The sequence below is a fragment of the Panthera leo genome, chromosome B3 (genome assembly GCF_018350215.1).
Source record: "Panthera leo isolate Ple1 chromosome B3, P.leo_Ple1_pat1.1, whole genome shotgun sequence".
Classification (NCBI taxonomy): Eukaryota; Metazoa; Chordata; class Mammalia; order Carnivora; family Felidae; genus Panthera; species Panthera leo.
Window position 1 is genome coordinate 40,846,126 of NC_056684.1, and position 14,224 is coordinate 40,860,349.

Here is a 14,224-nt window from a genome sequence, read left to right on the forward strand (position 1 = left end):
TTCAAAATGGCCAGTGGCTCTTAGTTGACAGTAGGATGAAAATTCAAACTGTAATTATTACTGATGTCTAAAAGCCTCCCAAACTACATTTCAAGCCTTATCTTCCAGGGCGTCTCTAAGAACTCCCTGCTCTGGTTCAAGTTTATTGACTGCCTTTCAAACTTACCTGCCCAACCATTAGTACTGTTTCTCCTTTTTCTCCTACATAAGTTCTGCTTCTTCCAGGAAGTCTTCCAAGGTCACTCCTAGCCAGGGTTTCTCAATGTGGGCACTACTGACATTTTGAGCTAAATAATTTTTTTGTGAGGGCTTGTCTTGTGTATTACAAGGTTTTTAGCAGCACTTACATCCTCTATCCACCAGATACTAATAGCACTACCAGCTGTGACAACCAAAAATGGCTCTCACCATTGCCAAGTGTCTTCTGGGGGGCAAAATCATCCCCTGCTGAAAACAGGGAGGCCCTCTCAACAAATAATTATTAGGCCCAAAATGTTACTAGTGCCAAGGTTAAGAAACCTCACACCATACTAATGTTTTTCAAACTGCAGGCTGTGGTTCTTTGGTGAACTATGAAATCAACTTAATGGGTTGTAAATAGCAGTTAAAAAAAAAAAAAGGAGAAACAACAGAAAATTTCAGATTGTATTGTAAAAGCAAGTCACTTAATAAAATTTTGTTTCAGTTTTATATAAATATGTATATATTTTGGATTATGACACAAAATGTAATTCTTACTATGAGTCTTGGTCTTAAAAGTCTAAAGCTACTACTTTAGTCTGATCTCAAAGATCTGAGACTTAGTATTTCTAGCATTCTTGCCACATTTATATTGTTTAGTAGCTTGTTTAACTCGATCTGTATGTTTATGTCTTACTCCCTAAACCTGTCAGAATCTTGATAGCAGGGACTATATTCTACACGATTTGGAATCCTCCATAACCATATCCTTATGTGGAGTTATGTTTCCAATATACATCTTGCTTATTAACTCAGCAACTTAGAAGACTTCTAGTGTAAGTTATGAGTCCATACTTGCCTGCAAAGAGATCCTGTGGTTCTTGGTCTTGTTCCTCATGGATCCCATTTTCTTTGGAGCCATTGTTGATGGGAAGGGAAGCAACTCTCTTTGGAGACTGGGGCTTACTCTGAAAATGAAGAGACACTCTGAATAAAACAGTACCATTAAAAACAAACCTAAAAAGCGACTTTTAATGCATCCCTCAATTGTACCCCCAGGTGTTTAGGGAAGACGGGCCCACGATTCAGTCAGTTCAACAAGCAGCAAATCATCATTAGTGATGTAAGTACTGCCCAATCACAGAGCTAAAATAAACTCACAGATTTCAGGGTTAATTTCTAACACCATAACCTTGCTGAAATGCCCTATTCCAAAGCATATGATACTGACATGGGTATGTGTACACAAGATAATTTTCAAAAGAACCTATCCAAATGCATTTCTCCTTCTCACTTGATGACCTTTATTCTTTCAAATGCTGATGGGGCACATTCTAGTGACCAGTAAACCACATTGGAGTGCAGAATTAAAGCTCTGATCCTACCTTATGGTGTGGCTGTGACTAAACTGTTCACAGAAACCCAGTTGGGTAGATAATCCTGACCCCATGACAGGCAAAGGAAGGTATGACATTTTATATCTAATGCTGTTCATAAATACAACTTATCTGATAAAAAGATAATTTTATCCCTAAATTACACAGACACAATTTTCAACCACACCCATGCCAGGCTACCAGAATAAAAACCAGTCACACTTAGCTTCCTGGGCACATGGTAAAAATACAGTCAGTTGATGGCCTCTATCAAAAGCTCAGTGATCACCCACAAACAAGGGTTGGGTGGGGCCCCAGACCGGTACCAGAGCGAACAAAGCTGGATTGTGCAGAACATGAACAGAACGCTGGGAATCTGGCTTCAAAAGCCATGGTGTGGTATTGCAGCGTTTTGAAGTCAGACCCCAAGGCCAAATCAGTTAAAAGACCTGATTTAAGGAATCTTTTATGAAACATTTCCTTAACAAATCTGAGGGAGTTTGTTCCTCAGAAACAGGCCTTTTCTGACCCAACAGAAAATGTAAAATGACAGATCCATTGGGTACTGTGAATTTGCCATGCAAACAGCTCAGTCTCAATACTGGGGCCACCCTCAGGCAAAAAACTGCTACCAATATGTAGATTTATGTTAACAAACAATGCTCCTACTGGAACTTTTCTATGCTAATAAAAGTTTAATGAATACTTAGTTGCATATGCTTAAATGTTATACCAACTCAAAGACAGTGATCCTGTTTTCTAGGTGCTTAAAACAACAAAAAAATTACCGCAAATAATAGGGCAAATAACTACAAATAATTTGCCCTACTAAATAGGGCAAATTACTACAAATAATAGGGCAAAGCAAAATCCATGGTTCCCTTTTGCCTCATACTTTGCCAACTACTTTCCTACATACGTATTTCCTTTCTATACATACTCTAGTGCTCTTGTACAGTATGGGGATCTCACAAAAAGCCATCTGATTTTTTTTTTAAATGTTTATTTATTTCCCAGAGAGAGAGAGACAGAGTGCAAGCGGGGGAGGGGCAGAGGGAGAGGGAGACACAGAATCCGGAGCAGGCTCCAGGTTCTGAGCTGTCAGCACAGAGCCCTACGCGGGGCTCGAACTCATGAACTGTGAGATCATGACCTGAGCCGAAGTCAGTGGCTTAACAGACTGAGCCACCCAGGCGCCACAGCCATCTGATTTCTTTTAATTCAATTCTCACAGATACCAGTCATCTCCAAATGGAGATCTAGGAGAGATTAAAGCTTGTGGCACATTAAGGGTGTGTGTGTGTGTGTGTGTGTGCATATATACATATATATGTATATATACACACACATATGTATATATATACATATACATACATAATACATACATATACGTATCCAAATGTAATTTACTAGTTCACCAGGGAGACTAAAGCAACAGGAAAGGCACAGGTTAGAATTTAGCCATTTAAAAAAAAAAACAAAACACCTAGATTAACACATTCTTGTGATATGGAGATGAATAAAACAAGCTCTCCATTTCTGATTCATCTAAAGTCGGAAGTTTAAACACTAAGAACAGTTTCTGAAGCAATGTTAGAACACCAGCCTGCCTTTCCTTATAATAATCAGAAAAGACAGACCCAGAACATTCCAAAGACAACCAGAGCATGGCTGCCTGCCTCTCTTCCTCCCCCAGATCCCCTTTTAAGCCCAAACCATAAGTCACTTGACTAGAACTGTGACATGAGCTAAAAACAAAGACATGTGACATGTGCTAAAAACAAAGACATGTGCTCCAAGTATGCTAGGTATGCTAGGTAACAACTACCTGTGAGAATAGAAAACTCCTCAGATATACTCTGGGATTCCATCCCCCAAATCAAACTACTTCCAGCTGAGTTCAAAGAAAGCTGAAGATAGACTGATTACTGTATTTGCTACCCTATTCTTTCCTCTGCAGTTCTTTTACAAAATTAATCTTCTATGTGTGTAAAGCTTTGTATTCCCCCCCCCCCACCCCGCACCATTTGAGCATTTTTTCACGTCATCAAGAGTTGAACAAAAATCGCACTTTTAGTGATTTAACTCTCTGTTGTATGGGTATACCACAACATAGTCATCTCCCTAAGGAGGGACACTTACAGTTTACAGGTTTTTATCATCACAAATAATGCTATGACACTCATCCCTATACATAAGTCCACATTTGATTATTTCTTTGGGATATATTGTTTTTAATGTTTATTTTTGAGAGAGAGTGAGCGTGAGCAGGGGAGGTGCAGAGAGAGAGGGACAATGGATCCGAAGTGGGGTCTTTGCTGTCAGTGTGGGCTTGAACACACAGCCATGAGTTCATTACCTGAGCTGAAGTTGGACACTCAACCAACGAGCCACCCAGGTGCCCATCCTTGGGACAGATTCTTAGGTAGAATTATTGAACATAACATTTTCAAAGGCTCTGCTAACCTGCCTTCCACAAAGACCACCAATTTATATTCCCTCCCCTACAACGTGTAAGTGTCATACCCCCAGCAACATTTAGCACTCTCTATTTTTCTTCAAGATTTTATTTTTAAGTAATCTCTACACCCAACATGCCGCTTGAATTTACAACCCCAAAATCAAGAATCACATGTTCTACAGACTGAGCCAGGCAGGCGCTCCAAATTCTTTCTCTTTTAAAAACTGTTTGCCAGGCTGATTGGTGAAAATTATTTAAAAAAAATTTTTTTTAATGTTTATTTTTGAAAGAGAGCGTGAGTGCGGGAGGGACAGAGAGACAGGGAGACACAGAATCAGAAGCAGACTCCAGGCTCTGTCAGCACAGAGCCCGATGCAGGGCTTGAACCCACAAACCAGATGCTCATGACCTGAGCTGAAGTCATATGCTTAAGACTGAGCCACCTAGGTGCTCTCTGGTGAAAACCCTTGTTTCCATGTGTTTACTGGCCATTTGAACCCTTCTACTTGTTGTCTTGATGTTCTTTGCCCATTTTTCCATGCTAAGTCAACATTAGTCAGATGTACACTTTTCTTACATAAGTATCCATAAGTTTATTTAAGTTTCTTACATAACCCTCTCTCGGGTATATCATATAGCACGCAAGTTTGTCTCTTTTTGTATCTGTTTTATTTTTGGCTTTACCAAATTTATTTCAGTTGAATGATCTGGATTGGCATTGGACAAACTAAGCTTATTTCTTTAGGCTGGGGAGTACCAGTACCCAGGTGGCCTTTGAGGCATAATATTCTCAAATTGTACTTAAAATCAGATTCAGTAAAAGTTGAGACCTATTTTTAAGGATAAGAAATGGACATAATATCCCACATTCACAAAGAATTGTTAACAGAAAACAAGTCTTCCATGAGACTAGGGTCTATAATAACAGCTTGTCATCAAAATAAATACCCACCTGGGCATAATAACACATTTCATATGTTATGCCCAAGGTTAAAAGTCTAATATTTTTTTCAATAAATTTTTAAAAAGTTTTTATTTATTTTTGAGAGAGAGAGAGAGAGAGAGAGAGAGAGAGAATGTGAATGGACGAGGGGCAGAGAGGAAGGGAGATAGAGAATCCAAAGCAGTTTCCAGGTTCTGAGCTGTCTGCACAGAGCCCAATGTAGGGCAAGATCATGACCTGAGCAGAAGTCAGACGCTCAACCAACTAAGCCACCCAGGCACCCCAAAAGTCTAATCTTTAATCAGTATTATTAAGGTATAATTTACATTAAGAAGCTAATTTTGGGGGTGCCTGGGTGGCTCAGTTGGTTAAGGGTCTGATTTGATTTCAGCTCAGGTCATGATCTCACAGTTTGTGGGCTTAAACGCTGCATCAGGCTCTGCACTAACAGCGTGGAGCCTGTTTGGGATTCTCTCCCTCTTCCTCCCTCTCAATAAATAAATAAATTAAAAAAAAAAAAAAAGCTAATTTTGAATCAAGAGTTATAATTTCAGAAAGGACTCATTTTGAGGGAGGCGAGAGGCACACTGATTATGCTGAGCTGCAAAATGAATACTAAAAATAAGCTTTGCTTTATAATTCATATTTTAAAAACCTCTTGTCAGTAAATCACAAAACATTCCATTTTTTTTTTAATCTTTATTTTTGAGAGAGAGACAGAGTGCGAGTTGGGGAGGAACAGAGAGAGAATGAGACACAGAATCCGAAGCAGGGTCCAGGCTCTAAGCTATCAGCACAGAACCCCATGCAGAGCTTGAACTCACAAACTGCAAGTTCATGACCTGGGCCGAAGTCGGACGCTTAACCTTAGCCAACTGAGACACCCAGGCACCACTTCATCTTTTTGAAGGGGGTTAAATTTCTAGGCAATAGATACAACTATTTTCTGTGATGAAAACAGTATGGTTGTGATATAGTTAGTAAAGTAAGACAACAGCCTTGCCTACCTCCCCATCCCCCCAACCTTCTCCTTTTCTGAAATAAAGGAGGCATTCTTTCTTTAGTGACAGAATCCTAGGCTAGGCTATCCAACACCTGCTGCCTCCTTTAGGCTGTTAATTCTATCGGGTCATTTCAGTGATACTCCTGTTTAAAAGTTCAAGTACTTCTGTTTATAATTACAAGACACACAGACAGCCTAATCTAACTCTCACAGAGGCACTAGAAAGATCTGCAGTGACAGCACTTGTGCTAAGAGCAAACAGGTATTCCTCACCAATTACCATCCTCAAACCATGAGGCCAGGCCACAATGTTCTCAGCTCAGGGAAGGACAGACCTGGGTTTGCTATCCCCCACAGTTGACATAGTCATTCAGTCCTGAAAGGTACTACTATGATTCTGGTAACTTCCCTTTAGGTTAACCAGTTGTGATTCTTCCTTATATTGCTCAACTGCTCTTTGCTCCATGCAGAAGCCTTGCATTATTCAAGAGACCCCAAAAGGGTAGTACTGTTAAAACCCTCAAATGCATTTAGAGGTCGAATCTAAATTAAAAGCTAAGGTAACTGTGCTTCTGGAGAACTACAGTACTGATTTTCTGGCAAAAAAAAAAAAATTAATAATTTAGTAAGGCAAGGTAGAGCTACAGAATCGTGTGATCATACTAATGTAACAAGGCAAGGATGATTAGGAAAAACCTATGCCCAGAAGTTACACCCACATAACAGGGCAATCATCAAGTCTTTAAAAGTCACCCCTGAAGACCTTGGCATGAAATACTGATCCATTTACCACCTCTGCATCCATGGAAAAACAAGCTAAGTGGCACGGCGCATTCACTTTCTATCCCTACTGCAACACAAATTTAACAGTTTAAACAATGCAAATTTATTAACTTACAGTTTTGTACAAGTTAATACAGGTTTCACTGGGCTAAAATCAAGGTGTTACCATGGCTGTATTCCTTTGTGGAGATTCTAGGGGGTGAATCTGTGGCCTTGATCTTTCTAGATTCTAAAAGCTACCCACATTTCTTCCCTGATGGCCTACTTCCTCCAACTTCAAAGCCAACAATGGTTGCATCTCTCTGTACCTCTCTTCTGTAGGTACTCTTTTTCCATAGTCACTTTCTGACACTTTCATTTTAAAGAATCCTTGTCATTACACTGGGCTCACTCAGATAACCCAGACTAATTTCCCTACCTAACGGTCAGCTGACTAGCAACCTTAATTCCATCTTCAACCTTAATCACCCTTTGCTCTGTAACCTAATACATTCTCAGCTTCTGGGATTAGGATGTGGACATCTTAGGGAGGCAGCAATTATTTTACTTACCATACCCACTTCCACATGTTTCAAAAATGGCACAGATGCTGTAAAAGCTTCTATACTCGGGAGAATGGAATTTACTGTCCATTGGATTTGGGAACAGAGTGCATCTTACTTTACAAGCTGATTAAATATTTGATTAACCCAAATGATACCACAATATTACCCCCTTTACAGTTGAAGGAGTTAAAGTAGGGGAATTCAGGAGGTATCTGTGAATTTAGATGGGGATAAAATTACAATTTCCTTTTCACTAACCTCTACCTGAAATTGAGCATTATCTTCAATTACAAAGATAGGCAACAAACCATAATAGTAATAGCAATACTTGAGACTATAACTAATAGAAATCAGATAATTTTATTTGACATTAGTTATTAAAGTTCCCAAAATATCATTTATGCTCATTTCTATTTACAAATTAATTATGGTGGGGCACATGGGTGGCTCAGTTGGTTGAGTATCCACCTTCGGCTCAGATCATGATCTTGTGGTTCATGACTTTGAGCCCCGCTTTGGGCTCCCTGCTGTCAGCACCAAGCCTGCTTGGGATCCTCTGTCCACCCTCTCTTTCTCTTTGCCCCTTCCCTGCTCTCTCTCAAAAATAAACATTAAAAAAATTATGGTAGTTATTATACCTATCCTTAGATCTTACTACATAAAGCATTAAAAATCACATTACTAATATAAAATTGTTTTAAGCTTTTGCTAACTGCATTTCTGTGTAATTGGTTTCCTTTGTAATCTTATGTATTTTATACACTTAAAAACATTCTGAGGATGGATCCACAGACTTCACCAGACTAATGGGTCCATGACACAAAAAAGGTAAAGAACCTCTGAGCTAGTCCCTCTAAGACTATGAAAATAAAAAGGGGAAGCCGGAAGGGTGGGGAAAATGAGAGACATCAAAGTGAAAGGGCATACCATGGTCTATCAAAATTTAGCTACAGACAATCAACTGAATTTTCTGGTGTAATTTCCCTACTAAACTTTTTGCGTTTCAAGCTAACATAACTTAGAAGGGCCCAGAAAACTGCTGTAGGATCAGAGTTCTAATGAGTGCATTAACTTCTATTTTGAAAAAGCAAACTCAGTTCAAATGTGCTCTGAAAGCAGAATGAAGTTCCAGCTGTCCATCTGACTAAGCAAGAGAATAAGCCAGAAAAAGTTGAGCAACAGGCTTTTCCTGGAGATGAGATACTTATGGCTACTTGCTCTAGTAACTGTCAACTACTCATTTATTTATGCCAACAGTTACTCAAGAGTACGGAGAAGCTTTGAGTACCAAGAGAAACTGGAGTTTCTTTTTCCTCTCTCCCCTCCCAACCAAAAAAAAAAAAAAAAAAAAATCACAAATGGCTATGTCATAAGAACTACCCTAACACCTGAATAAGCAAAGGAGCAGCAGCTCCCTACAGAAACCAGAAGTCTGACTGCAACCTTTATTGCTTCTCTCATAAGCCCCAAACTTGAATTTCAAATACATTTTAAGTTATTAATCATCTTTAAAAGTCTTCTCTCGTCCCTCTATCTCCAAAACTGCTTTGTAAATACTTTTGTTAGTTTTTCCTGCATCACCTTGAAAACTAGGTTAACTGCTAGTACAATTCTACGATCAAGAAATCAATGATTCTATGTACTTCAAGAAAATCTAAACTTAGTAGTAGTAAAACTTGCTTACAATTTGAGCTGAGCATTAAAAACGAATATCTGGATATAACACCAGTTGCTGACTTTTTCAAGAACATATGTATCAGATCAGTGTCAAAAATGTGGAATTTCAACTACTGATCTTTCAATGCCAAATATGACCACCTAACGTGATGTTAGCTCCAAAAACAAGTGTTTGAGACAACATGCCTATAGAAAATACTATACACTAGAGGAACACTTATCCATGACTATTTGTTATAACTACACCATCAACTAAAGAAACTAAGCAATAAACTGTTGTTTATGGGGAGCCTGGGTGGCTCAGTCAGTTAAGCATCTGACTTCAGCTCAGGTCATGATCTCAAAGTCTGTGAGTTTGAGCCCCGCTTAAGGTTCTGTGCTGACAGCTCAGAGCCGGGAGCCTGCTTCGGATTCTGTGTCTCCCTCTCTCTCTGCCTCTCTCCTGATCATGCTCTGTCTCTCTCTGTCTCAAAAATAAATAAAAACATTAAGAAAAAATTTAAAAATACTGTTACATAGGGGCAGCCTGAGTGGCTCAGTTGGTTAAGCATCTGACTTTGGCTCAGGTCACGATCTCACAGTTCGTGGGTTCGAGCCCTACATCAGGCTCTGTGCTGACAGCTCAGAGCCTGGAGCCTGCTTCAGATTCTGTGTCTCCCTCTCTCTGTGCCCCTCCCCTGCTTGCACTCTGTCTCTTTCTCTCTCAAAAATAAACATTAAAAAAATATTAAAAAAAAGTTTTTTTAAATACTGTTACATACATTAAGTCTGATTAATAATAAAGATATTATCAAGAAATTTACTGAGGACATGTTACATCCTTGGGAACAGCCACCATGTATTTTGTAGAACAGAATTAAAATATTAGCCAGCTAAACTACCAATCTCCTTAGAGCTTTTAGTTAAAACTACCAAATTCTGTCCAGATCTAAAGAAGTTATCCTATAAGCATACAAAAGGAAATAGACTGGTTTGGGGATTGTAAAACAGTGATGTTATGGAAAATAGTAGGGAGGTTCCTCAAAAAATTAAGAATGGGGGTGCCTCAGTCAGTTGAGTGTGTGACTCTTTACTTCGGCTTGGATCATAGTCTCAGGGTTGTGGGGTTGAGCCCTGTGTCGGGCTCCATGCTGAACTGGAATCTGCTTGGGATTCTCTCTCCCTCTGCCCTTCTCCCCCGCTTGCTCTCTAAGGTAAAAAAAAAAAAAAAAAAATTAAAAATAGAACTACGATATGATCCAGCAATCCCACTTCTGGGTATATATCTAAAAGAAATGAAAGCAGGGTCTTGAAGAGATATTTACATACCCATGTTCCGGCAGCAGTATTCACAAGAGCCAAGAGGTAGAAGCAACCCAAATGTCCACTGAGGAATGAATGGATAAACAAAATGTGGTATATACATACATATGATAGAATATTATTCAGCCTTAAAAAGGAAATTCTGATGAATGTTAGAACATGGATGAACCTTGAGGACATTACGCTAAGTGAAATAAGCCAGATACAAAAGGACAAATACTGCAGGACTCCACTTATATGAGATTATTCAAAGTAGTCAAATTAATAGAAACAGAAAATAGAATGGTGGTTTCCTGGGGTTTGGGGGAGGGGAAAAAGGGGGGTTTTTATTTAATGGGTAGTGAGTTTCAGAACTGCAAGATGAAAAAGGTCTAGAGATCTGTTCCATAAAAATGTGAGTATAGTTAATACTATTGAACACTATAATTAAAAAGGTTATGACGGTAAATTTTGTGTATGTTTTACATACAGTAAAAAAGCCCTGATTTATTCTCCCTCAGGATACATATTGATCACAGATGTAGGGCTGGATTCTAAAAATAACATGTCTTTTCCTGTCTAAATGTTAATACACAACTTACAGTTCTGTAATTCACTATAGTCTATGAAACATGGTCAGTCAGAAACCTCTTGCTATCCATGACTTTTGAATACCAATAAGAGTTATAATGTTCTTTAGTCTTAAATACCAGAGAGAATATGTAAATAAGTCTTGATTAATCAAAGACTAGTTATTCAATATATGACTTTTCAAGCCTCCTGCTATTCCTTCATTCTGTTTTATTCTTCCTAGCCATTTCTGTAATTACTAGGGTTTCAATGCAAGAATATGAGTATTGGGAAAAAAATTCTAATTGGTCTGATGGATCACTGTAAGAAGTAGTTACCAGATTTGGCCACAATGTGAAATGAAGTTTTTATCTATGTTTTCCTCCTTCCTCTTAACATGAGAAAAATCTCCACAGTTCTCTTCATTTACAAGGTAGATCTAATTGTGGCCCCGGCATACTGCTAAAAAGAGATGGGCATATAAGAACTCCTGGGACGGTAAATAAAAAACTTGCTTCAATTCTATCCTTCAGTTTTAGAAGTATAGAAGTAAGACCAATGAGGTTAAATGAGGCATAATAATATGTATGCCATTTAGTCTTTTTAACATAGTATTAAGATTTAGGAGGGCCAAAAATTGCTGTCTCCTTTTGGTAAGAGGAAAAATTAATCTTATCCCAGAGCTAAGAAAGTTTTAATTAAAAAGATACATATTTAGATTCAGGTCCGATCAAACATTCAGCTAATATATTCAGAATTTTAGATCTTTTTATTTATAGGCCCGCAAAGTAAGGAGCAGAAAGAAGGAAGATAAGATCTTAGGTATTCTTTTTCAATTTATTTTATTAAAAATTAAAAAAAAATTTTTATTTATTTTTTTTAATAAATAAGGGGCAGAGACAGAGGGAGAGGGAGAATCCCAACCAGCTGTCAGTACAGAGCCCAACATGGGGCTCGAACTCACGAACTCTAAGATCATGACCTGAGCTGAAACCAGGTGTTGGACACTTAACTGACTGAACCACCCAGGCGCCTCAGGTCTTAGGTATTCTTAAGAACCATTTTAAGATATTTCCCAGCTGGTTTTCAGTCTTAAGACAATGATTTCAGATTTGTGTTAATAATCCTTTTTACTCCAGTCTATCCCATTAGTAACTGGTTTGCAGATTCTGAAATGCGTATCATGGGCTACTCTTTTGATCATAAATCATACGTTTATTACTGTATTAACAAAACCTCTTGGGCTCTAAAAAGGAACAGATGGGATGATTAACAACAGCAGCTGTTACATCACTGTCCAGGATATTACATGCCTACCATAAATTATTTTAAATTTTATACGCCTCACCTTCCCAATTTTTTAATACTCCTCCTTTGCTTCCAACACACAACAAAACACACCACGAAGGTAAATTTAATAAGATGCTACTGATGTCATTAAGTGCCTTCTTTGATGACTTTTAGCTAATCAAATCAATCTTATTACTGGTTTGATTTTGATAAACTATATATGTAACTTTTCTAATACATTATTAGATTCTGTTGGTTTTTTGATTCTTAGAGTAATTACCGTTTCCAATGTTCAACTGTTTCATGAGTTATTTCACAGGTATTCTAATTTAATCCTCACAATGGTGGACATAAATACTACTATTACTCACATTTTACAGGCTAGGAAACCATACAAAGTAATTAAGTACTCTGCCCAAGTAATAATCTAGATGGATTTTTTTTTTAATGCTTATTTTTGAGAGAGAGACAGAGGGAGAGAACTTGAGCACGGGAGGGGCAGAGAGAGAGGGAGACAGAGAATCCTAGGCAGGTTCTACGCTGACAGCAGAAAGCCCCATGCGGGGCTCAAACTCCCTAACAGTGAGATCATCACCTGAGCTGAAGTTGGACACTTAACTGACTGAGCCACCCAGGTATCCCATGGATGGATTTTAATCAGCCTTCAAAGCCCTTGTTCTTATTTTATTCTTCAATGTTATTCCTTAAGACACAGGCAATCCCCTATCTTCTCACACTGGGTCACAACTAAAACATTTACTGGAATATAATTTGTATTTAATGACTATTTAACAAAAAAGTCACAGTTTAAACAGTGAGGAATCTTGGGAGTCTTGCCTTTCTGAAGATTAACATCAGAACAGGCAGCTCAAGAAATGGCTTACAAGTAGCATTTTAGTTTCCTCAGCAACTCAATTTTCCTGGGTCAAGATCTAACTAAAAATAATTATGCTCTCTGTGGTAGAACAAATTCATTCTGACTCCCTCCTCCTCTCTTTGGTTGGAAATTAGGCAAAGTACTTTAACAGTCTTACAAGAGAGAAGTATTCATGCCTCTGTAAAGTAATCTGATATCAATTACGTCCTAACCTCTTCAACATTTTAGAAAATAACTATCACCCTTCCAGGGTCCTTTTTGCAAAATAAATCATCATTTGCCTATGTGACCAGTCACTTTCAATATCAGAGTTTCTATTTTCAGATATTCGGTTGGATTGTCTACCATCCCAGCAGTTATTAACAGGAGCTGTTCTCGATACCTTATGGGAGAATTACTAAAGGAAAAGACCAAAAATTTATTTTAAATGAGATACAGAAAGACTAAAATAGTAGAAAGCGTTATCTCTTAGAATAACAAAGACTTCATTAGATAGTTTAAGTGGTTATATTAGCATCAACAAGTACTTTTTGAGCTGGGATTATGAATTTAATTCCGGAATATAAAGGGAAAATTCTAAAGATGTCACCAAAGATATTTCCTAGAAACATAACCTTTCTGACATAAATGAAACAAACTTCAAACTTTTTCAGACACGTGCTGCATAAAGAACTTAACACTGTTTTATTTAGTCACTCATATACTGAATAGCTACTATGAAGAGAAGTATTATCCAAGATAGAATAATACATAAATTCACAAACCTACTACCGAAATTTTCAACTAGAACGAACTGTCCCAAGTGGTATGAGTCAGTATTCTTATAAAACAGCCCCAAACATCTCCAATGGTTCCAGAACAGATTACTGATTTCCACATTCCACATATAAAGATTAGTTTTTCCCAACACCTCTTACAAGAAACCTGGATATTACGAAGGGAGATACCATTTCCTCCTCACATTTACAAATCTGATCCCACAAAGGTACTTAGGCACTTTAATACATCCTTTTAAAAGTGACAAAGCTTGCGGTCTATGTAGTTCTGGTAGGATTTTCCTTAGAGATCAGGAGTCAACTTAACTCTTATAAACTAGACCCAGAACGGGCCTTTGGTAATCATCGGTTTGCTCTGAACTAATGAAAGGATTTGTGGGCGGGTCGCCATCCTGAATCACTCCAGATAACACTATTCATCCTAGGAGCAGTAAGGTTAGGGAAAGCAAAGTCTGCACTCCA

General features: G+C 38.2%; 1 protein-coding gene across 2 annotated transcripts in view; it reads right to left on the reverse strand.

Moving 5' to 3' along the window:
* The window catches only part of SNX1 (sorting nexin 1), a 39,533-nt gene that overhangs the window by 23,071 nt on the left and 2,238 nt on the right, over positions 1-14,224 (reverse strand). For both annotated transcript variants that reach the window (XM_042941763.1, XM_042941762.1), the window contains exon 2: positions 1,040-1,148. In XM_042941763.1, the coding sequence (XP_042797697.1) occupies positions 1,040-1,148 (109 nt within the window). The remainder of the gene's footprint in view (positions 1-1,039; positions 1,149-14,224) is intronic.